Source organism: Leucoraja erinacea, chromosome 29 (assembly GCF_028641065.1).
Source record: "Leucoraja erinacea ecotype New England chromosome 29, Leri_hhj_1, whole genome shotgun sequence".
NCBI classification, from domain to species: domain Eukaryota; kingdom Metazoa; phylum Chordata; class Chondrichthyes; order Rajiformes; family Rajidae; genus Leucoraja; species Leucoraja erinaceus.
Genome location: NC_073405.1, coordinates 236,077 through 261,902, shown reverse-complemented (window position 1 = coordinate 261,902; position 25,826 = coordinate 236,077). Strand labels below are relative to the sequence as shown.

The following is a 25,826-nucleotide window of genomic DNA, read 5'->3' as shown; positions in this document are numbered from 1 at the left end:
GGGAACAGGAGAAACAGCATTCATCCCTTTTGTCAGCAATACTCTTTCTAGGCAGCCCACTTATATCTCTTCCTTGCCTGTCCTTTCTCCCTACCCATGTACCTCAGTCATAGTCACACAGCGTAGAACCAAGCCCTTCAGCCCAACCTGCCCCTGCCGACCAAGACCAACATTCCCCATCTCCACGTCCCACTTGTAAACCTATCCTATCCATGTACCTGTGCAAATATCTGTTTTTAAATGATGATAGTACCTGCCTCAACAAGCTCTACCAACAGCTCATTCCAAAGTTACCCCTCAGGTTCCTATTGAATCTTTCCCTCTTCTCCTTAAACATGTCCTCTGATTCTCAATTCCCCTACTCTAGGCAAAAGGCTGTGCATTTTCCCGATCCCTCATCCTCCTACGCTCCAAGAAATAGAGTCCCAGCATGCTCAACCTCTTCCTATATCTCAGCCCCTCGAGTCCTGGCAACATCCTTGTAAATCTTCTCTGCACCTTTTCAGCTTGACAATAGTTCCTGTAGCACGGTGACCAAAACTGAACATAATAGTGAAAATCAGCCAAGCAAGCGTAGGTGAGAGAGTGAGGAATATCATGGATTGATACTGACTGGCACTTGTGCTCCCATACTGGGACACCTACTAGTGACCAGGAGGGAACCGGATTATCTTTACTCTGCACATGTCAAGACTGAGGGATAGAAACAGCAGAAACCCATCACAACACATCAACAAGTTTGGTGACATTTAGAACCCGCGTGAAATGACGTGGAAGGTTCAAGTTGATCATGAATGAAGATTGTTCACTCAACTTGTGAGAATGCAGGAAAACAAACTGCATGGGTTTTTCAATGAAAGCACAGTGAATCTTTACGATATATGAAGATTAGCAGAGCCTTTCAGAACTTGTCAACCCTGACGATTTATTCAATTTCTTATATTAGTGCCATTAAGAAAATTGCAGTTGTCAGCAGGGTGCATGTCAGTTCAGAATTAAGGCAGCAAAGCTTTTCTCTCCGTTGGAAAATACAGGCAACATGTCAAAACTATTTTTGTAACAAACCGCTAAATGGCTTGGGATGGGGAAGCGATTGAATTGATGAACATTGCCTTGCCTTAAGTGTTATTCAGTCAGAACCTCTTTTTGTGAGTGCAGACGTGTTGGGTTGGTGGTAGATGTCAACAGCAAGAATTGGACAACAGAATTACGTGTTTTGGATCTAACATTTGTGAGTTGTATTCACATGTATTCCCGATCAAAGTCATTTCCACTTGTCAGACGAGAGCCAATTATTCAGATTCTTTCAAATAGTTTTTGCTACCAAAGAAATGTCTGCTTTATTATTCAAATAAGTTAAAAATGGCAACATAAAGATACTTAGAATGATTAACCATCGGAAAAATTATGGAAATAAATCAGAGGAAATAAATGCCTGATTATTGTCATAAAACGGTGCCAATCAGAGCAAAATTGGAAATCAAATAGCTGAAAAAATGTCTTCACAAATTTTCCATTCAAGCTATTTCCCAATTCAAATAGGTTGCAGAGAGTTTGTACAACATGCAACATAGGGCAATATAGTGCAAGAACAGGCCCTTCGGCCCACAATGTCAGTGTTAATAATGAAGCCAAGACTATCCCTTCTCTACATAATCCCATTGGGTCCTGCGTTCCCCAGCGTTGGCAGAGAGGCCATGAGACGGAGCTGAGGCTCGACAAAGGAGCAACAGCTGTGAGCAATGAGCTGGAATTGGAGCAACTCAGCCACAGATCGTCAGCTCCACTCTCATGAATAATGGGTTGTTTGGCCAAGAGGAAGCAAGGCAGGGAGGAAAGTGGGAGACCCCTCACTAATGCCATCTCTTTCCACAGGCTTGGAGGAAGCTTAAGACCTGCAGCAACTCCTGCTGATGAGAGTATCCAAGATGGCCAGTTCCTCCTCACTGACAACGAGGGACTGAGCCCCCCCATGGACCGGGACATTCTCGCTATTCAAAATGAACCATGTAATTGACATTACCCTACTACCAGTGTTGGTGCAGCCATGGTCACCCTGGCAACTTCCCCGACGCCACACTGCACATAACCCATATCCCTCCATATCCCATATCTCTCCATTATGTCCTACTCTAACGTGCCATTACTCAGGAGAGCTTTTCTTCTTTGTTCCCCATGTTTCAACAAAACCAAACACGTTGCCCTCTAATCATGTTCTTGACACCGACACCAAGACTTTGCCCTCTAGGTACAGTCACAGTTAATCCTAACATGCGTTTATGGTTCAACAATGGAAACTCCCAGATAGACACAAAACACTGGAGTAACTCAGTGGGTCAAGCAGCATCTTGGAAAAGGAATATGTGATGTTTCTGGTCGAGCCCCTTCTTCAGACAGAAGAAGGAATCTGAAAAAGGGTCTCGTCCCGAAAAGTTGCCTATTACTTTTCTCTAGAGATGTTGCCTGACCCGCTGAGTTACTACAGCACTCTGTGAAACGTCACCTATCCATGTTCTCCAGTAATGCTGCCTGACCCGCTGAGTTACTCCAGCTTTTTGTGTCTATCTTCGGTTTAAACCAATATCTGCAGTTCCTTGCTACACAAAGGAAACTCCAGAGCTCTACTTTCTGAGTTCACTTCACCTGAGCAGAGAAGGTTATTGGCTGCAACCTTCCCTCCATTGATGAACTGTACACTGCAAGGGCCAGGAAGCGAGCGGGCAAGATCATCTCTGACCCCTCTCATCCTGGTCACAAACTCTTTGAATCACTTCCCTCTGGAAGGCGACTCCGGACTGTCAAAGCTGCCACAGCCGGACATAAACACAACTTTTATCCACGAGTAGTTGATCTACTCAACAGCCAAAAATCTGTAGCCTCCCTTTGATCTGGTATTTTGTTGGTTCACATGCTTGATCAATGGTGTTTTATCATTAATGTTTTATTATTATTAATGTTTAGTGTTTTCCGAGTCATTCATAACTGTCACTGTATGTCATGTTGTTACTTGTGGGCGGAGCACCAAGGCAAATTCCTTGTATGTGAATACTTGGCCAATAAACTTACTTACTCACAGTCCATCATGCTTGCTCACTCTTATTACAAACAGCTTCAAGAAGGTAACAATTTAACTGGCCACCAGAGGGCAGAACATACCTTGTATTTTCTCCTGGATTCCTACAGAGAATGAATGTTTTAGGAATCATTCACGTGGTTAAGAGCAAAGATCCTGTAGCTATAGGATCACAGCCACATAGCTATAGGATCACAGCCACATAGCTATAGGATCACAGCCACACAGCCACATAGCTATAGGATCCCACATAGCTATAGGATCACAGCCACATAGCCACACAGCTATAGGATCACAGCCACATAGCTATAGGATCACAGCCACATAGCCACATAGCTATAGGATCACAGCCACATAGCTATAGGATCACAGCCACACAGCTATAGGATCACAGCCACATAGCTATAGGATCACAGCCACATAGCTATAGGATCACAGCCACACAGCTATAGGATCACAGCCACATAGCTATAGGATCACAGCCACACAGCTATAGGATCACAGCCACATAGCCACACAGCTATAGGATCACAGCCACATAGCTATAGGATCACAGCCACACAGCTATAGGATCACAGCCACATAGCCACATAGCTATAGGATCACAGCCACATAGATATAGGATCACAGCCACATAGAATATAGGATCACAGCCACATAGCTATAGGATCACAGCCACACAGCTATAGGATCACAGCCACACAGCTATAGGATCACAGCCACATAGCCACATAGCTATAGGATCACAGCCACACAGCTATAGGATCACAGCCACATAGCTATAGGATCACAGCCACACAGCCACATAGCTATAGGATCACAGCCACACAGCCACATAGCTATAGGATCACAGCCACACAGCTATAGGATCACAGCCACATAGCTATAGGATCACAGCCACACAGCCACAGCCACATAGCTATAGGATCACAGCCACACAGCCACATAGCTATAGGATCACAGCCACACAGCTATAGGATCACAGCCACATAGCTATAGGATCACAGCCACATAGCTATAGGATCACGGCCACATAGCTATAGGATCACAGCCACACAGCCACATAGCTATAGGATCACAGCCACACAGCTATAGGATCACACATAGCTATAGGATCACAGCCACATAGCCACATAGCTATAGGATCACAGCCACATAGCCACATAGCTATAGGATCACAGCCACATAGCTATAGGATCACAGCCACATAGCCATAGGATCACAGCCACATAGCTATAGGATCTTTGGTTAAGACAGGTTTGTCCCAGAGTAGCTTCTACTTTTCGATATTTATATATAATTAAAATCCAAGACAGCTAAGTATTAAGGGTACAGGAACAGAAGATATCAAAGCAAGAGGTCACCCTTCCCCCTGCCCCCCTCTGCACAAGAACAGCAGCCCCAAGATTGTACCCCAGAACTACAAACGACGCAAGCAGTGCCTCAACTCTGCCCGCCTATCTCAACATCATCTTCATCCTAATGTGATCACCTTTTATTCTTCGAAACAATTTTATAACATTATCATTCTCCAGTCTCCTGGAGCTTGTGTTTGCAATGGGGACACCCCGTCACAGAAACAGGCCCTTCGGCCCATCATGTCCATGCACTAATCAAGCACCAGTCTATATTCATCCCAGTTCCCAGCACGTAGACGATAGCCTTCACTCGTTTATCCATCAATGCACATTGAAGATTCCTGATTCATTATCAATTCAACAATTTCAGGTAACTCACTTTTTGTGTCTGTATTAGAACTGACCAGTCATTATTCATCTGTACATTTCATCCAGTGTTTCTCCCTCCACTTACACTGCCTGGTCCACTCTGCATTTCACAGTTTTTAATCGTTCCTTTGACATTTTCTCTCCGTCATTAACCAATCGACGAGATGGTAATCACAACAGCATGAAATCCCGAACCACCAGACGTCAAACACTCCTCTCCAGCCTCCCCCACCCTCTCTGCTGCTCGAAACAAACTTGTTTTTTCCCTTTTCCAATTTTGACAGAGGGTCTTCAACCCAAAACTAACTTTGTTTCTCTTTCCACAGATGCTGCCTGACCTGATGAGTTTTGCCTGTATTTTCCACATTTAGTCCAGATTTCCATTATCTGTAGTTTTATAATTTTCATCTGATCATTTCCCTCAAGTCACCGAACTGAGGAGCTGAGGAGCTGAGGAGCTGAGGAGCTGAGGAGCAAGGCCAATTGCCGAGGGCTGAAGCCCATAGAGTGTAACAGCCAACACCAGCAGTCATTAGCAATGGACCCTGAGCACCACCGAGTCATGCTATACTGATACTCGGGGAATGCCAGGTGTTGCTTTATTATTGCTATGTCTTCTCCAGCGTGATACGAAACATTATTTTGCGTGCTATCTAGGCAAATCAAGGACAGTAAAGAGGGAGATAGGGAATTCAATCTCCATTCTGTCTGATGATAGCAGTGAAGAATCTGTTTGTGAATCTGATGGTCCATACTTTCATGAATTTCTATCTACTGCCAGATGTGAACGGCCCTTGATTATGTTGGCTGCTTTCCCGAAACAGCGTGAGATACAGATGGAGCTGTTGGTTGGGAAAAGGCTGGTTTGGATGTTGGACTTGACTGTGTTCATAGCTCTCGGCAATTTCCTGCACAGAGCAGTTGCCGTACCAAGCTGTGATGCATCAGGATTGGTTGTTTTCTGCGGTGCGTCCGTCGAATTTGGGAAGAATAATGTAAATGGCAAAATCTTCCTCACTTCATTGGAGATCCATGGTTCATTGTGTGAGATCAGGAATGTCGGGGTTCAAAGAGACACATGAAGAATTGAAGTAACCATTGAGAAGAAATATTTTTCACTTCTGCTGGGTTTTTATAATTTTCAAATGCAGAGTATTTAAAGAGCCAACTATTTGTGTGAGAAAATGATGAAAATTCAAGTCAACAAGCGATCATGATTATACCGTCCAGCATAACTACGTCAAGAATTATCAATGTATCATTTATTGATAGATAGCAATGTTGATACCTCACCCTGCTCATAAAGCTGAGACTAATAAACCGCTCCACCAAGTAACCACAGATATGAGGTGTACATTCAGATTCCAAAGTCGAATATCAACAAGATGATCAAAGTCTCCCAGCACCCAAGCCAAACAGATCAGGAAAGACCCATTAAATTTGCTCGAGGCAGAAAATATTTAAACGATAAGACTAAAGGTTCCCATTATTGATCCCAATCTAGTGATTCTCATAGAAATCCCAATCTTCCAATCTACCTTGTTGCATCCTTGCACTTTATTTGCTATCTGTAACACTGTAACACTTTATTTTCTATTTGCAACTCAATATTTTGCACTCTGGTTATGTTTTATTTTGCATTCCCTAGGGCACATAAATCAAATGTTTATCACTTGATCTCAACACATGTGACAGTGATAAAATAATACAAAATCTTAGTGCAAGACAAGAGGGTGGGGGAGGCTGGAGAGGAGTGTTTGACATCTGGTGGTTCGGGGTTTCATGCTGTCGTGATTACCATCTCAAAGAAAGGGCCAATAAATTATCGTGAAAACCTTCACTGGAACCTTTGGCAGCAGTGTCGCAGTTAGTAGAACTGTAGCCCGAGGAAGGCAGTGACTCAGGTTCAATCCTGACCTCAGGTGCTGTCTGTGTGGAGTTTGCCCGCTCTACCTGTGACCATCTGTGATTCCTCCACGTGCTGCAGGTTTTCTCCCATATCCCAAACACGGAAGGTTAATGGACTCATTGTGCAGGTAAATTGCCACTGGAGTGTAGACAAATAGTAGAATCCTGGAGGTATTGCTGGAGAAGTTAAAAATGGGATGAATGTAGGAAGAGAGTAATTGTGAGGCTGATAAATGGGATGTGGAGGACTGAAGGACATGTTTCTCTGCTGCATCTCTCTAGGACTCTATAGAATGCAGTGTGGTCTTACTTGTGAGAAACATGACAACCAACATCCCACAAACACCAGATCATGTTGACTGAGGTACATTGGTCATTCATCTGGATACATCTAAAGCCATTTGAAGTAGAATCAAAAAGTACTTTGCACCCATTTGCGAGACTTCCTTGACCTCACAGCATATCGACTGTTCCAATATCAGCCCAGTTCATGCACTGGAATCGCTAAAGAAGTCTAGACCCTCAACCATGCTGCAAAGAGACAAGAGCCACAGCTGACATGAGAACAGGTTAGGACACAAAGTGCTCCTGGACATCAGCGAGACCAAGCGTACACTCAGCAACCATTTTACTGAACACACGTTCAGTCCACCAAGTCTCCTGGATCTCCTGGTATCTCCATATTAACTCCCATTCCCACACTGACCCTTCTGTCCTTGGCCACCTCCATTGCCAGAGAGAGACCACACACAAACTGGAGGAACAGTGCCTGGAATTCCTTATGGGCTGCTTACAACCCAACGGTATGAACTCTGAATTCAAGCCTTCTCCCACCACGATCAGTCTGAAAGAAGAGTCTCGACCTGAAACGTCACCTATCCATGTTCTCCGCAAATGCTGCCTGACCCACTGAGTTGCTCCAGCACTCTGTGTCCTTTTGTTTATTAATCAACATCTACAGGTCTTTGTTTCTACAAGGGAAGAGGTTATTTAGTTTCTGAAATGTCTGTTTGAGGCTGACACTGCTTCTGCTTCCAGCTTGATCTCATCCATCATAAGAGGCCTGGCCACAAATGGTCTATGTTACAGGGGAGCGTAGGCTAAGTTATCCCATGAGCAGATATGATCAGGCATCGCTGAAAAACCTGTAAAGTAGGTCCTTCAACTAATTCCACTCCACCCACTTCCTCTCCCCCTATCACAAGGCACCAATATTCTCATCTCCTGCCCAATCTCACCACCACATAGTTGTCAAAGTGCCAAAGTTCCAGCTGTCCCTCACCCCACTGACTCCAATCCTGCAACATTGGGTTGGCTAGCCAGGCAGCCTCTTCCTATGAGCACGATTCTAATTCTGTATTTAGTACCTAAGAATCATCAGTATATTTCAGATCAGATTCCCAATTAAACCCAAGGGAATCTTGAGGAGACAGATGGACAAGAACGAAACATTTCATGAGGCGCGAGGTCAATGCTGCTCATTTCCAATCGTCTAGCTGTGGTTAGATGGCTCAGCATTTTCTGGATCACAAATGACACAGCGCAGCCACTCCAGATGGCAGTTCCTCTGTCCTGGGCCAGAGAACATCTGTTATAATGGAGAAATGTAAGAAAACGTGGCTTTCAGGGACTGCATGTTTTGGAAAGTTGCAATTTCTGAATGGTTAATTATAAATGACCACTTAAGGGCCTGTCCCACTTGGCCGTCATTTACACGACAGGCCGGTAGTGACTGACGGCAACAGTCGCGTAACGGTTGCGCGTGTCATCATGCGTCCGCACAGCCGTCTGGAGCGCGTGACGTCATTTGAAGATGGACACAAAACGCAGGAGTAACTCAGCAGGAAGGCAGTATCTCTGGAGAGAAGGACTGAATGATGTTTCAGTCTGAAGAAGGGTCTTGACCCGAAACGTCACCCATTGCTCCTCTGCTGAAATGCTGCCGGTCCCACTGAGTTACTCCTGCATTTTGTGCCTATCTCCAATCGTCTTGGCCCCGCTCTGGGAGTGGAGTTGGAGCGGACCCGGATCCTCAACGGCCGTGAGCCAAAGCCCGAGCTCGGCGATCGCTTGCCTGCTTCTGCTGCTGTTGGAGGTGAGACGTTGCGCCGCGCAAGGGTGTCCCACTTGCCCGTCATCTACGTGACAGCCGGTGGCGCGCGAAGATTTCGTGCAGAACTAAATCCTGAAGCGCTGCGCGATACCGCTCGCAACTCCACACTCAACGCCACTCCATGCGCCCGTCCCACGCTACCCACACGCTACCCACACGCTACCCACACGTTACCAGGTTGCGTAAATGGTGCACAAATGACGGCCAAGTGAGACAGGCCCTTTAATGACTGAAAAAATAAACCTCTCGTTCATCATTTAAAGAAAAAGTCAACCCTCTGGAAATGGAAGGAAACTAAATGTACATGCACATGACTCGATGATAAGGGTCTAGTCCAGGCACTCACCCATAACCAAGTGCGTTGTGGTCATTTATGTTTAATTGTTGCAGGAGTTGACCTGTGAATCTGAGGCCACCAGTATTCAAAGTGCTCAGAGTAACTTGCGCAGAAACTGTTTTGTGGACACTATCAATTTCAGTCCTTTTAGTGCCAGACAGACAGAGGCAGGGTAGAGGTCCAGTTGGTTACTGCCCATGGATTTAATGTCCACATATCTTTCCCGAGTCCTCGCATCGTCCTCAAGGGCCACTGGGCCTCCTGATCACATCAACTCTTGCTCTGACACCCATCAGTATTACCCCTCCACCCTGGCCCCACTCACCAACCCCCACTTCTCCCCATGTTATAACCATATAACAATTACCGCACGGAAACAGGCCACCTCGACCCTTCTAGTCCGTGCCGAACACGTATTCTCCCCTAGTCCCATATACCTGCGTTCAGACCATAACCCTCCATACCTTTCCCGTCCATATAACTATCCAATTTATTTTTTAATTATAAAAACGAACCTGCCTCCATCACCTTCACTGGAAGCTCATTCCACACAGCTACCACTCTCTGAGTAAAGAAGTTCCCCCTCATGCTACCCCTAAACTTCTGTCCCTTAATTCTCAAGTCATGTCCCCTTGTTTGAATCTTCCCTACTCTCAGTGGGAAAAGCTTTTCCACGTCAACTCTGTTAAACAGGAATCATGACTCAGCAGGACATTGTGCAAATGTGAAGGATTTTACAGAGATAATATCTTCTCACACGCCATATGAATGATCACTAAAGCAATTATCATTGGTGGACTTTAGACCATTGCACAGTATTTTCCGATACGAATCTTGTTGGTATTTGCTATCTTCTAGGTGACACAAAACCTCTGGTGATCATTACACCATGATGAAACCTCTAGGAGGGGTCAGGACAAAGGTCCACATGGCGTATTCACAGGTAAAGGCATAAGTGGGGCATCTGTATCATGATATCACCTCGCTCCTTGAACTGTTGCTTGTGTGGAGATCAGTATCAGCGGCACCATCTTCAGTATTCATGGACTGCTGAGCCAGGTGAAACTTTTGAGGATGACTAAAGAGATCTATGAAGGTAGAGTGGGGGAAGATGTCTACATGGGTCTTAGTGAGGCATTTGATAACATACCTCATGGTAGGCTGCTGCAGAAGATTAAGATGTATGGGATTCACAAAGACCTTTGGTTCGGGACCCTTCTTCATAACTTCATGTCATAGGAGCAGAATTAGGCCATTTGGCCCATGGTCTACGTCCTCATTCAATCGTTCCATCTCAACCCCATTCTCCTGCCTTCTCCCCATAATCCCTGACACCTGTACTAATCAAGAGTCTATCAATCTCCACTTTAAAAAACCCCAATGACTTGGCCTGTCTGTGGCAATGAATTCCACAGATTCACCACCCTCTGACTAAAGAAATGATCCTCATCCCCTTTCTAATGGTACATCCTTTTATTCTGAGGCTTTACCCTCTGGTCCTAGAATCACCCACTAGTGGAAATATCCTCTCCATACCAACTCTATCCAGGCCTTTCACTATTCGGTAAGTTACAATGAGGACCCCATCATCAGTGTTTCCACTTTGAAGGAGATTATCCGAAATTCTGGAAATTCTGCTTGTCTTCGGGTAATTTTAGAGAAATGGAATAATTTCGTGCAGCGCTATGAGTCACAGACAGTTTGGGGAAATTCTCATAGATCAATGAGTCTTTGGAATTCTCTTTCGCAGTGGAAGTTGAGCCTTTGATTATTTTGCAGGCAGTGGTAGAATTCTGGATAAGCCTAGTGGTGAAAAGTTACCAGTGGGCAGTGGGATTGCAGTTACATTGGGATTGGCCTTGATTTTACAGAACAGTGGGTGAGCTCAAGGGGCAGAGAGGGAGGGGTGGAGAGAGGGAGAAGGAGGGAGGGAGAAAGGGAGGGAGAAAGGGAGGAGGGAGAGAGGGAGGGAGAGAGAGGGAGGGGGAGCGAGAGAGGGAGGAAGGGAGAGAGGGGAAGGAATGAAGGTGTGGGGGCGGGGAGGAGTGGGGGTGGGGGTGGAGGTGGTGGAATCTTTCTGACAAACTAAAATCCATCTGTTAAATGTTCCTGGGCTGCCTCAAAGACAACGTGTAGCAGATGTGTAAATGGGCAGTGATGATCTTTAGCACCTTGTGTGTCCTGGGCTCCACCTACAAGGATCAATGTGTACAATGGCTGATCCAGCTGTGGCAGGTTCATGAGGGAATGCATGGAGTGATGGACTATGTGCTTCACAACACTCACCTTCATTGGTTCGTGGGACCCTTCATCCCACAGCTGACTGGAGAACAGATGCCTCAGGACACATCACCCCATAAATAAGTGAAGATTGGAAATCTGTGTCAATGTAGAAGCAACCAGCAGTTAGAAATGAAAAGCCAATCTTGCAAAGGTAAAAAATGCACTTTGCTTCTGCTACATAACTAGATTAATGTTTCGTACATAACAATGCGAGGAGCATTCGTAATAAGGTGGATGAGTTGAATGTGCAGATAGCTATTAATGACTATGATATAGTTGGGATCACGGAGACATGGCTCCAGGGTGACCAAGGCTGGGAGCTGAACATCCAGGGATATTCAATATTCAGGAGGGATAGACAGAAAGGGAAAGGAGGTGGGGTAGCGTTGCTGGTTAGAGAGGGGATTAATGCAATGGAAAGGAAGGACATTAGTTTGGAGGATGTGGAATCGATATGGGTAGAGCTGCAATTTTTTATTGGGCTATTTTTGACAACTTGTCTTCCAATGAAGACAGTCCTATTTGTCCAACACCTCAGACAGAAGCCCCTCATTAATCTCATGGAAGATTCATGTATTCCCTTCTAAAAGTCTCCGTTTTACCAACAGTGTCAGAATTGTTCAAGCCTAGAAGTGCTGCTTCTCCTGTAATTGAGATTCTAGCACATTTTTTCATGTCATGAATGGAATCTTTGACCACTTGTTATCTGATAGGAATAATGTTAATGGGCAACTTGGTCACCATTTAATTTGCCCATTTACAATTTTATTTACATATAAATGCATTTCAAAGTGCATACTATAAATACAAGCCATGCTTCACCCTGTTTCACCACCTGATTTAGTTTAGAGATATAGTGTGGAAACAGACCCCACAGAGTCGCTGCTGAGCAGCAATCACCCGTACACTAGTTCTATTCTAGACACTAGGATCAATTTACAGAAGCCAATTACCCTACAAACCTGCACATCTTTGTCAAACGAGTCTTGAGCAATCTTAACTAGATCTTATCATCTGCAAACTGAATTATGTTCACTACACCTTGGTCCAGACACCTTGGAAAATTAAGGAGTAATTAAATAAAATTGGATTGTTAAGCAATCTGTATGAAGTTCCCAATCTATAAAGGATCTGGAGATGCAAACTGCAGGTGCTACAAACTTGAATCTTCACACTGAATCATCCTAACCTGAATATCAATTGTTAATTGCCTCCACAACTGCCACCTGACCTGCCAAGTTCATTCCAAGAGCTCTCCTGAGTTTAAATAAAATCAAACTCGTGGTAAGCACGGGAAATGAACGTAGCGGGTACGTTGGAGCTCGGGGACGTCTCTTAACGCTAATGACAGGTACTCGAGAAGACTCACTAACGGCAGGTAAGCACGGGAAGTCGTGAAGATTTTTCAACATGATGAAAAATGTCCATGAGAGCCCCGAGTACCGACGAGTGGCCTTTACCGTAAATCTCTGAGTTCGAATCAGGGCAAATTCGAGAACTCTTGGAATGAACGTGGGACAAGTCAAGTCAACACAACTCGAGATGTGCAGAAATGAAAGTGGCAATGCTCTTTTTGGAAAAGAAAACTCGTAAACACAATCATAACACACATGGGATAATAAATAATGGAAGGAAAAACGTTCTGTAGAGTAGAGGACGGGTTTTACTCATTTGATTGAGTGTTTTTGAGGAGGTGACAAAGGAGATTGATGAGGGTCGGGTGGTGGATGTTGTATCCATGGACTTTACTCAGGCATTTGATAAAGTCCTTCATGGTAGGCTGATCTCCGTAGATTAAGATTTACGGGATTCAAGGTGAATGGCATAAAAGGCAGAGGCAAGTGTGAGGTGTTGCACTTTGGGACGTGAGAGTATACAATTAATGGCAAGATCTTTAACAGCATTGATGTTCAGAGGGATCTTGGAGTCCAAGTTGACAGCTCAAGAAGATTAGGTGGTAAAGAAGGCATATGGTATGTTTGCCTTCATTGCTAGGGGCATTGATTATAAGAATATCTCTGTGTCACCACTTTTGGGAGCTATGTATTTGTTCCAAGAAAGTGCCGAGGGCTGGAACATCCTTCTTCATTCAGAGAACAGGCGTGGAGAGAATCAGCAGCTTCAAACTCCTGAGCACACAAATCCTGATCTGAACAGGACACACTGCATTCTTCATGGAACGCACACAGACTGGCTACTTCATTGCTTAGTTCCATCTTTCGAATGGTCAACAATGAAGGATGCTGCAGAACATGATGGACATTGCCCGGTCCATCATGAATATTGACCTCTCTATAATGCTGCCTCCAAATGATTGCTAATGTCACCACAGATCTACACCATCCTCACCTCTGTTAGAATCCGGAAATAATTACAGAATCTCGAGAACCGTTTCATCCAGAATCAAGAACAGCTTCTTCCGTCATCTGCCAGGTTCTTAAACCATGTTGCACAAATCCTCACCTAGACCAACCAGCACAAATAATAGTTGTAAAAAGTCATAAAAATATCCAATACTTCCTCTCATCACATCCAGGCACAGTACTTGACACACATGACTCAAATGAATGACTCAAATAGCTCAATCTGCATTTTGTGATTCTGGAACAAGGAACTGCAGGAGATGGTTTACAAAAAAAAGTGCTGGAGTAACTCAACGGGTCAGGCCGCAACTCTGGAGAACATGGATAGGTGACGTTTCGGGTCGCGTTCCTTCTACAGACTTGTAATTCTACATTTGCAATGAAATGTGATTCAAAAAAAGATCTGTGTCCTTGTTCCACTGCCCACCCCGTCATCTCCTCCAGGCCGACACCGCCCATTCTCATTGACCCGTGACTGCTTTCGATTTGCTTCGTTCAAGGTTGGCTGGTTGGAACCAAAGATAGTTACTCCTCTAGTATCTTTGGTTGGAGCTGCTGTCAATCGCTCAGGGCCCCACCCGACCCGTCACCGGGGGTTTAAATCATCGGTCGCGGCTCCAGTCCCCAGTCCGGAGAAGTGAGCGGCTTAGACAGGTTTGTGGCTGAGTTCGTGTGTGTGGCTCTCACGGGTGGAGAGTCTCGCCTCGCCTCGTCTCCCCTCGTCCCTCCCCTCGTCTCCCCTCGTCTCCCCTCGCCTCCCCTCGCCTCGCCTCGCCTCGCCTCGCCTCCCCTCCCTCCCTCATTCATGTTCAAAGTAACTGTGACGGTTTCGCGAATGTTTTCCAGTATTTTACCTCTTTACATTTTACATAGTTAGAAACTTTATTTTTGTGGCGTTTTTATCCCCCAACCGGTCTCTGCCGACGAGTTAATAACTTTATTTGTCCGGGACTTGTCGCTGAAGCGCCTGATTTCACCCCAGTTTCTTCTCCATAGATTTCCGTCATGGCATCCGAAGTGTCTACAAATGTTGAAGTGACCGTTGTTGGCGACGAGCAGAAGGTACCGACCCTGTCCCTGACCCTGGTCTCATTCCGGCCGCACTGACCACCCTCCCCCCCCGGCTCCAGACCACGGTGGTTGCAACACGGCTCCGGGGTCACGAGTTGAAGCGAGTTGGGCTGAGCCGGGAATTGTCACCGTGTGACTCACACACTCGAGCTACAACCTTTCACCCACTTCTGTAACTTCTGTAAAACTTCTGTAACTCAGACTCTGCCCGACAGCGGCGCCAATTGTGAAATGAGCGGAAAAACGTTTCTTTGCTTTTAATTTGGCATTCTCTTTTCTTTCTATTTAGCAGATTCTTTATTTTAGATTTCCTTGTTTTAAGCATAAAACAACCTTGCTGTGTTGTTAAAAATGCTCCATTGTAGTTGATAAAACCGTGTTACAATTCTTCAAAATGGCTGCTGTAATTTCCCTTGGCCAGTTGGGATGAAAACCCAGTTCAAGCCCCTCTCTCTCTCTCTCTCTCTCTTCCCTCCCCCTCCCCACTCTTTGGGGAGCAAGGTGAAGATTTGAGGGCCAGTCTTTTGGGGTCTTGTACGTGTCCAATCGCACAACAAATTGTAGCATTTCTTCTTGATGAAATTAATATATTGTATAAAATCTTGTTTGTAATCGAAGCCCTTTTATCTTGCAAAGCAACAGGTTGTAATCTTCAAACATCAGTCATTGTGGATTTGTTTTATTCCAGTCTTTTACAGTCCAGAAGTGAATTTGAAGTTAATATTGTTGCATCTCCTGCGATAACATTTTAACTAGAAACTAATTTTACTGAGACATTTTTAAGGTCCTAACTAATAGTGGCAGGTTTTGGGTTGTAGAAAGGTTTCAACTCCGTGAGATGGGTGGACAGTTTTGTGAAATTAGATGCAACAGTAGCTGGAGAAATTGGTTTGAGCAACACTTTGTTTTGGCTGAGCTGTGATCATTGGATGGTCCCGTAGTTGAAGTCTGGGACAACATGAAGTAAAAGTGCGATAATCTTGTGGCGTCCAGCTCGTGATGACTGAGACTCTCATCTAACAACCCATGTTAATATAAACGTTGTTAAGAATAACAGTCATAAAGTCTGCAAAATGGGCTAGATTCAGTTTTGCTGTAATGGATTTTTAGTGTAAATTTGATGCGGTCTGTTTTGTTTTAAACCACTGCACTCTCTCAATTTCCACTTGAATGGAAAATGAGTTTGTAGTGAACAATAACTGGTGCAGAGTGAATGAGGTGAAATAAATCGGTGTTGAAGTTGATGGAATTTCATTTAGTTGTCAGCTGATGGAAGGAAAATCCTGTTTTGACAAATCTGAGTTTTGAGGTTGTAATGAGTGAAGGACACCAGTTACACCAATAGTGGGCAGTGAGACATTAGACAATAGGTGCAGGAGTAGAGAAAGGATATCTAAAGTTTGCAACATGATCTCTGTTGTGAAAGTTATAGCGAATGGAATTTAACTTGGATGTTTCACTTTGGTAATGCCAATTAAGGGAAGACTTGCACGTTGTATGTTACAGACCTGGTGTGTTGTGAAGAAGGCATTTGGCAAACTTGCCTTCTTGGGGAAGGTATTAAGTATGGAAGGTAGGTCATTGTGTTGCAGCTGATATCATTGGTGAGACCACACTTGGGATGCTGTGTGCAGTTCTGGTCGTCCAGCTATAGGCGAGACCACACTTGGGATGCTGTGTGCAGTTCTGGTCGTCCAGCTATAGGTGAGACCACACTTGGGATGCTGTGTGCAGTTCTGGTCGTCCAGCTATAGGCGAGACCACACTTGGGATGCTGTGTGCAGTTCTGGCTGTCCAGCTATAGGAAGAATGTCATTAAGTTGGAAAGGATGCTGAAGTGATTCACCAGAATGTTGACTGAACTGAAGTTATAAAGAGGTTAGAGGCTGGGATATTTTTCTTTGGAATGTAGAAGGCTGAGGGTGACTTTATTGGTTCCAGCATGGGAGGCTGGGAGGTATTCTTGAGTCATAGAAGATCATGAGGGGCACGGGTAAAATGAACAATCTGGTATTCCCAGGTTAGAGTTTTCTAAAACTAAAGGACATGGTCTTGAGGGGAGGTAGAGTGATTTATGGGAGGGGGGGGAGGGGTTTATCACGTAAAGGATTGTCTTTATTTGGAATAAGCTGCTGGTGGAGGAAGAAATAGAAGCAGAGGAAATTGAGACATTTAGATAAATATATGGACAGGAAGGTTTAGTGGGCCATGGGACCAGCCCATTATGTTACATTTGCCTGCATGGACATGTTGGCTGACTGGCCTAGCTCTGCTGTGCCTCTGAGAGAATAGAGGTTTGCTAGGGATGGATGTGGCATCTGGAACCTGGCAGGCTCCCACTCCAATTAAATCTACAATTGTGTGTAGTGTTTTTGACAACATTCAGTGGGTCTTTGAGCTGTGGAGATTCTCCCAGTAAAATGTTCAGTTTGAGCCGATGCAGGAGAGCTGATTTGATCAGTGTAAAAGGGACATTAGAAACATAGGTAATTAGGTACAGGAGTAGGCCATTCGGCCCTTCGAGCCAGCACCACCATTCATTGTGATCATGGCTGATCATCCACAATCAGTAACCTGTTCCTGCCTCCTCCCCATGGCCCTTGTTTCAGCTGGCCCCAAAATCTCTTTTAGATTCATCCAGTGAATTGGCCTCCACCGCCTTCTATGACAGAGAATTACACAAATTCACAACTCTCTGGGTGAAAAAGGTTTTTTCTCAACTCCGTTTTAAATGGCCTCCCCTGTATTCTTAAACTGTGGCCTCTGGACTCTCCAAAATTGGTTCCTTTACCTTGAGTTCCTTTAGACAACATCAAATCCAGAATTGCCTTCTCTTTGGTAGGCACCAATACATTCTGTTAGTGTCACCTGTATTGCAGAAAGAGAAGAAATAAGAAAGAGTTACACTCTTCTGGTGGAAAAGAATGGTTTCACAGACTATGCGCTGAGTCTTTGTACAATTTCAGCCAAGCTACCATGAGGGAATAGGCACAAAATGCTGGAGTAACTCAGCGGGACAGGCAGAGAAGGAATAGGTGGCGTTTTGGGTCGAGACCCATCTTCAGTTTGATAGACCTGATCGTGTAAATTATCACAGTTTTGAGACAAAGTTGGGCTAACTAGAATGAGGGATTGTCAATGCTGGTGATTCACTAATGTAATGACTTTGAATCTTTGGAATTCAGCCTCAGTTATGTATATTAAAAATAAACTTTAAAACTTGGGGTGGGGATGGTGTCGAAGATCCATGTGATCCACGTGCAGGGGACTGAATATTATATCCCATTGCTGGTAATGTGAAGTGGGAGGTGACTGATATTTAGACCTGATTTGGGGCTTGTGTTAATGGAATAAATGTCATAACTTTATTTCAGAATGTGGTGAACAGGGTTACAAACCTGCCTCTTGTGAGCTCTGCCTATGATATGGTGTCAGCTGTTTATAACAACACAAAGGAGAACCACCCGTACATGAAGACTGTGTGTGATGTAGCTGAACAGGGAGTGATGGCAATCTCTGCTGTGGCTGTCAGTGGTGCCAAGCCCATCATGAACAAGCTGGAACCACAAAGTAAGACATTGATAAAACATGGAATTCTGATTTAGACCTTGATGCTACATCTCATGATGACCCTATAGAGATAGTTTCTTACTGCCACTTGGCCTGTTCACAAGAAGTTTCAAGCCCTGAAATGCTTTCAGTTTATCTTCCTGCTCCTAATGAAGTGTTTCTTAAGGGCATCCATACAAAGTATTGACCATGATCTGTATCCCTTGGTATAAACATTTGTCACTTATGCCCTTAATGCTGGAATTTTGGGGCAAGTACAAATGTACTCTGGACCACCACCTGATGTGGACTTCTAGCGGGAAGATTGTGTTGTGTAACTTGACTGGGTCATGGCAACCATGTGGAATACAAGGTTGTGGTGTAATTGTGGGTGAGGGGGTTTATTGCATTTATAAGTACTGTGTAACTAAACTGGGTTCTCTTCAGTTGCAGCAGCTAATGAGTATGCCTGTATGGGGTTGGATAAACTGGAAGAGAAGCTTCCAATCCTGCAACAATCCACACCCCAGGTAAGGAACGTCTACCCTGCAAAAGTGGCTTTGGAAAAGTGTGCAAACTCCAGCTTTGGGGTGCCATGTGCTTCATTTGGTATAAATGGCAAATAAAGCCTTCACTTGCAAGAACCTGATTTGATTGCATAGTCCAATATCTGACTAGTCAGTGGTATTAAAGACTTATCTGTCAATGTAATTTCTGTAAGCTATAGAAATTGCTGCACTAATGTAAGTATTGCCATTCAAAGTGCTATTCTCTCTGAACAAATGTTAAAGTTTACATTGTTATTGGTAATGGCAAATTAATCCATTCAACAATTACAAAAGCTTCCCAGTGAAAACCAGAAAGTTGCATCTAGATGGAACTTTGTTCTTGTCACCATTGGATACCAAATTGTCCTCTTTGCAGGTTGTTGCAGACACCAAGGTGCTTGTTTCATCCACCATCACTGGAGCAAAAGATGCAGTCTCCAACACTGTGACTGGTGTAGTTGACATGGCCAAGGGAGCTGTACACAATAGCATTGAAAAGACCAGAAATGTGGTGGTTGAAGGAGTAAACACCGTCATGACATCCAAAGTTGGCCAGATGGTGGCCACTGGTGTGGACAACGCACTCAACAAATCTGAGGAGATGGTTGATCATTATCTTCCTTTGACTGAAGAAGAACTAGGTAAGAAACTTGGTTTGTATAAGTTGCCTCCTGTATGGTGGGCAGGAAGGTTGGATACTGTGACAATCATTGTTGTCAGTCTTTATCCTGAACCTTCTGAATCAATGTTTTCAGATTTGGTCAAAGACTTTCTTTGTGCAATGCACCACCGACCGTCTTGGATATGGTGGACACTTTGACCATCGCCTACCTATAAATATACTTCCTGTCTATGCTGTAAATCTGTTTGAACAATAATGATCTCTGCCTATCCTGTCACCCCATACCAACATCCTGGTGAATCTCCTCGTGCAAGTTTTCCTACAGTGTACTGACCACTATTCCAGTCGTACCATAACCAATATTTTAAAATTGTATCATAGAAACGTAGAAAATAGGTGCAGGAGTAGGCCATTCGGCCCTTCAAGCCTGCACCGCCATTCAATATGATCATGGCTGATCATCCTCTCGCAATCTATACCGTGGCTCATGAAGACAAATATCTGGTGTTCCACACTATCTACCTGTGGTGCTATCTTCAGGGTTTGTTCAACGTACAAGTTCCCTTTGTTCCTTGATGCTCCTGGGGCCCTTCCTATTATTGTGTGTGTGTGTGTCCTACTGTTAATAGTTCTCAAAGTGCATCACCTTGCTTGGCCCCTAATGCAAGTTCCTCTTCCTCTGTCAACTTCTTTAACTAAACAGTCTGGTCCAATGGGCTACAACTAATCTTGTTTTAGTGTCAACTTTTGCCATCTACAAAGTTACCAATGTTTCATATTTGAGACTTTATCAAATACTTCACTGGTCTGAGCAAGTTGTGAAGTCTCTGATATATTCAATTCTGTACCTACTGATTCCACTGGCAGTTCTATTCTAATGCTTGCAATTATGGATAGGATCAGAAGACTTAAGTTTGAATTTTTTTTTAAATGGTCTCAACAATACATAGATACATAGACAATAGGTGCAGGAGTAGGCTATTCGGCCCTTCGAGCCAGCAAACATTCAATGTGATCATGGCTGATCATCCACTCTCACTACCCCGTTCCTACCTTCTCCCCATACCTAAGAGCTCTATCTAACTCTTTTGAATGCATCTAGTGAATTGGCCTCCACTGCCTTCTGAGGCAGAGAATTTCACAAATTCACCACTGGGTGAAAAAGTTTTTCTCATCTCAGTTCTAAATGGCCTACCACTTATTCTTAAACTCTGACCCTGGTTCTGGACTCCCCCCAACATCAGGAACATGTTTCCTGATCTAGTGTGTCCATTTTTCTTAATTTTGTGTTTCTATAAGATATCCTCTCATCCTACTAAATTCCAGTGCATACAAACCCAGTCACTCCATTCTTTCATCATATGACAGTCCCGCCATCCAGGGAATTAACCTGGTGAACCTACGCTGCACTCCCTCAATAGCTAGAATGTCCTTGGGAGACCAAAACTGCACACAATACTCCAGGGCCCTGTACAACTGCAGAAGGACCTCTTTGCTCCTTTTCTCAACTCTTCTCGCTATGAAGGCCAACATGCCATTTGCTTTCTTCACTGCCTGCTGTGCCTGCATGCTTACTTTCAGTGACTGTTATACAAGCACACCCAGGTCTCCTTGTACTTCACCTTTTCCTAACCTGACACCATTCAGAGAATCTACCTTCCTGCTCTTGCCACCAAAGTGGATAACCTCACAATCATAGCTTCTATAATCTATCTTCAAATAAATGCTAGAAATTTCAACGTAAATGGCAGTTTTGATTAGTACATTAAATCTAGTTGGTGTCTAATGTACTAGAGTCCTAAACCACCTCTAATCTTTCCTGTATTCCAGCAAAACTGGCCACATCTACAGAAGGTTTTGAGTTGGCCCCAATACAAGAGTCAAGTTACTACGTGCGTTTGGGATCTTTGTCCTCCAAGGTTCGTCACAGAGCATATCAGCACTCCACTGCTAAAATGCAGAAGGTCAGGCAAAGCAGCCAAGAAATCATCTCTCAACTTCACAACACAATGGATCTGGTAAGAATTATTTTTGCTGCTTAAACCATAAATTATGTGCTGTTCTATCTTTAAGCACTTGAGTTGCAGCTTGGATGTGGTCTTGCCCATTGAGCACAAGTTGGCTCTCTGCAAGTGCACTTGTATTTCCTGTAACTCTATTCTTGTTTACACTGTACAAGGTAGACATTTGATGTCCACGTGTTGGATGCCACGTCCATATCCACTTCCTGTTGGTCATGCAACATAGAAATGGTGCCCCATTTCCCTTCACCATTAATTTTGGGCAGGTGGACACCATTCCTCCGGGGTTTAAAAACCATTATGTAATGGAGTGTTGGCTGAACCGCTGAGTTTCTTCAGTTTACACCTTCACTATTCTGGGGTAATAATGTGCACCGCCACAATGGCATATGTGAATATTTGTATTGGCCAAGAACATCTCTTATGTTAATACCTTTCAATACTCTGCAAGCATCTAAAGGGCTTTGTGATAAAACTCAGTCTTGTGCACTCTTGCTGGGGAGAATTGGTGAGAGACAAATTTGAAGGTGTTTTTATGCAGCATCTTATAATCGGGTTTGTTTATAGATTGAATTGGCAAAGAAAGGAGTGGATTCGGCAAATCAGAAACTCCATGGTGTTCAGGAGAAACTACATCAGTCCTGGGATGATTGGGTGAAAAGTCAACCTGATGCTAAAGTAGAGGAACAAACTGCTCCGAAAACAGAGGTAGGAAATGGAACAACCCTGAAACCTATAGGAGTGAAGACTGTACTTTTTAATCTTGTAGCCACAGAACATTTCAATGAGTAAACTAATATATTTGGGTTTTAGGATCTTGAGGTAGTAGGATTAAAATACCCTTGTTTCCTTGGAAATTAAATACACGTTCATTATAGTGAAATCCAAATAGCTGCTATAAAGTTAGTGATTGTGACTTTACTCCAGTTGGCTATCACAAAGATTACTTGGCAAGTGCTGGATGGCTAATCTGACTTTACTGAATTGGAACTATTTGTAAATTTCCCCTGGAATCTGTGACTAATTTGCATTGATTCAAATGATTTCATAAAATGCATCTAGTAGTACATTCGGGTGTAGCAGCTGTGTTTGGTACCCTAACCAGATCTTGGCATTAGTTTTGGGTTTAGTTTGTAGATTTATTCGTTTAAATTCTTTGTTTTTATTGCAGCAACTTGAATCTCGAATGCTGACCATGACCCATGGTCTTACTCAACAACTACAGACAACCTGTCGCACCTTGGTTTCGAATGTTCATGGTCTCCCCCAACACATTCAAGATAAAGTACAACAGATCCGCAAAACGGCAGAGACCATCCACACCTCGTTTTCTTCTGCACATTCCTTTGGGGATCTGTCTGGGCAGCTCCTGGCACAAAGCCGGGAGCAGATGTTGAAGATTCGTGAGTCCATGGATGGGGTGATGGACTATGTGCTTCACAACACTCCTCTCAACTGGATGGTTGGTCCTTTTGCCCCACAGCTCACTGAGAACCCTCAATCACCACCACAGGAGATGATTGCAATGGATGAAATTAAGGAATAGTGTAACCACCCTTAAGTTCTACTTGTTGGGTAAATTGCCCTGTGTTAAACTTGTTAATTCGTGGCATATAAACGTTGACCTTGCTATTTGACTAAATTTGTATTTTAAGAGATTGTACAACATTCCACCAAACTACTTTGTCTCAATTTATTTACCGTATCCTATCAATTTCAATGTGTCCTGTCCTAGTATTTCTAGCACTGCATAATTGTAATGTATGTTTCTGTATTTCCCAATACTGATCAGGAAATTACATTGAAAAAGTATTACATTTATTACCTTTATGCAATGCCTGAATTTACTCTGAAAATAGGAACTGCAACTTGTTCCTACATACCAGCCAGTAAATATGTTAACTTGAACAGGCTGTAGTATGAGTGTGTGTTGGGCTTCATCTGTCCACATCAGCATGGGGGGTGGGTGAAAAGATTTAAACTGGTCTTCAGTCCCAAGTACTCCTTGCTTTAACATGGTGTTGCTTAAAGAATTAAATCCTTTTTTTGGAGTGTGAATTGTTTGGGATTAAAAAAATAACCTAGGTGACACATGGGCACTGAAGTTTCACGAGCACTTTCACTTGTCACCCAAACATCTTTCATTTGTCAACGCAGCAGTATTGGGCAAGTTTCCAATTTCAAATTGGATGACATGCCAAATGTTCCAACAAATGTAAATGAAATTAATAGTATTGATCTATTGTCAATAAAAGTTATAATGGCACTACCTGTTTATTCTTAAATAAAGATATTCTCTCAATGCAGTGAATCCCTGAAAAATTGATTAAAGTAAAGTGTGTACGTTCTCCCTGTGACCATGGCGTTTTCTCCAGGTGCTCCAGTTTCCTCCCACATTCCAAAGATGTGCAGCTTTGTAGGTTAATGGGGTTAAGTAAATTGGGCCCCAGTGTGTAGAATAGAACTAGTGTATGGGTGATTGTTGGTTGGCATGGACCCTGTGTGCCAAAGGTCTTGTTTGAATACTCTAAACTAGTCTGCACATTTTTTCCAGTGTGGTCACAATCCCTTTCACAGACTAGGGTGTGTGAAAGGGCATTTGAGATCAATCAAGTACACACATCTAAGTGAAAACCTGAAGTACTTGATGCTTTAGGCTAGGGAGTGAAGGGCCTGTCCCACTTGCATGATCTTGGCAGGCAAATTACGCGACGTCGCATTGAGGCGCACTGGCATCGTGTGGCCGCGCGGGGCCGGTCCCACTGAAAAGCGCGGAGGGGTATGGAGTTGTGGGCTCTGGAATATTTGTAGCGAACAAAATCTTCGCATGCCAACGGCCTGTCGCGTAACTGACGGCCAAAGTGGGACAGGCCCAAGACCCTGGAGCGACGCAACGTCTCACCTGCAGCAGAAGCAGGCAAACGATCGCCGAACTCGGCCTGGGGCTCACGGCCGTTACGGTCCACATCCGCCCCCACTTCTACTCCCAGAGCGGGGCCAAGAAAATTGAAGATGGACACAAAATGCTGGAGTAACTCAGCGGGACCGGCAGCATCTCTGGAGAGAAGCAATGGGTGATGTTTTGGGTCAAGACCCTTCTTTTCAGACTGAAAAAGAGTCAACATGAAACGTCACCCATTGCTTCTCTCCAGAGATGCTGCTGGTCCCACTGAGCTACTCCAGCTTTGTGTCCATCTTCAAATGACGTCATGCGCTCCAGACGGCTGTACGTACGCATGATATCGCACGCGATTATCACGGGACCGTCGCGGCCAAACGCAACCATGAGGTCGCGTAATTTACGTGCCAAGGACACGTAAGTGGGACAGGCCCTTGAGACTTCCTGTCTAATTAATGCAAGTCACTTAATCAGAGGTTCAATTAGATTTCTGGTAATATGCTATTACGTGTGCTTGTATATAGTTAACTGTCCAGATGTAAAAATGATTTTGAATTAAAATCCTGAATTTAAATATTATTTGGAAAAGAAAAATACAAATTTGATATATTTTAAGAATTGTACACATTTTGGCTGTGATTGGACAATTGTTTCAAAGCCTTTGAGGAGGTTACATCCCTGTTTTCTATTCACTTCCTCACTGAAAACTACGAAGAGAGGTCTGTAATTTTGCCTTGCGTGTCATCCACACCTACTTACACACTGCTTGTATGGATTCTCCCAATAGGAGAGGTTGGTACAGCCATCTACGGTTGCATTCAGATCCAGTCTGTTATAACCATTTTAATGGGCAGGCTGGATGCAGGAAAAAATGCTCCTGATGTTGGGGGAGTCCAGAACCAGGGGTCAGTTTAAGAATAAGGGGTAGGCCCTTTAGGAGTGAGATGAGAAAAAAATTTGCCCAGAGAGTTGTGAATCTGAATTTCTCTGCCACAGAAGCCAGTGGAGGCCAATTCACTGGATGTTTTCAAGATAGATACATTTAGCTCTTGGGGCTAATGGAATCAAGGGATATGGGGGGGGGGAAAGCAGGTACTGATTTTGGATGATCATATTGAATGGTGGTGCTGGCTAGAAGGGCAGAATGGCCTACTCCTGCACCTATTTTTTTAAATACATTTTTAAACAGCTTTTACACGTAGGATTCATTATAACCATATAATATAATAACCATATAACAATTACAGCACGGAAACAGGCCATCTCGGCCCTTCTAGTCCGTGCCAAACACGTATTCTCCCCTAGTCCCATC

The 25,826-nt window shown here is 44.0% G+C and overlaps 1 protein-coding gene and 1 long non-coding RNA gene across 3 annotated transcripts in view; one reads left to right on the top strand and one right to left on the bottom strand.

Annotated features, from left to right (window-relative positions):
• The window catches only part of LOC129710956 (uncharacterized), a 116,669-nt gene extending 101,883 nt beyond the window's left edge, over window positions 1–14,786 (bottom strand). Inside the window, exons 1-3 of one of the 2 annotated variants that reach the window (XR_008725764.1) lie at window positions 14,659–14,786; window positions 13,791–13,904; window positions 11,445–11,537 (exon numbers count right to left, since the gene is read on the bottom strand). This is a non-coding gene — a long non-coding RNA (uncharacterized LOC129710956). Of the gene's footprint in view, window positions 1–11,262; window positions 11,538–13,790; window positions 13,905–14,658 lie in introns of those variants that run through there. The other variant, XR_008725763.1, reaches the window with a different exon arrangement.
• On the top strand, window positions 14,335–23,917 carry LOC129710955 (perilipin-2-like). Its single transcript, XM_055658273.1, has 8 exons — window positions 14,335–14,458; window positions 14,801–14,866; window positions 18,250–18,445; window positions 18,872–18,954; window positions 19,349–19,613; window positions 21,425–21,612; window positions 22,183–22,323; window positions 22,787–23,917. The coding sequence occupies exons 2-8, from the start codon at window positions 14,810–14,812 to the stop codon at window positions 23,159–23,161; spliced, it is 1,305 nt and encodes a 434-aa protein (XP_055514248.1). The 5' UTR covers window positions 14,335–14,458; window positions 14,801–14,809; the 3' UTR covers window positions 23,162–23,917.
• Window positions 23,918–25,826: the final 1,909 nt, after the last annotated feature.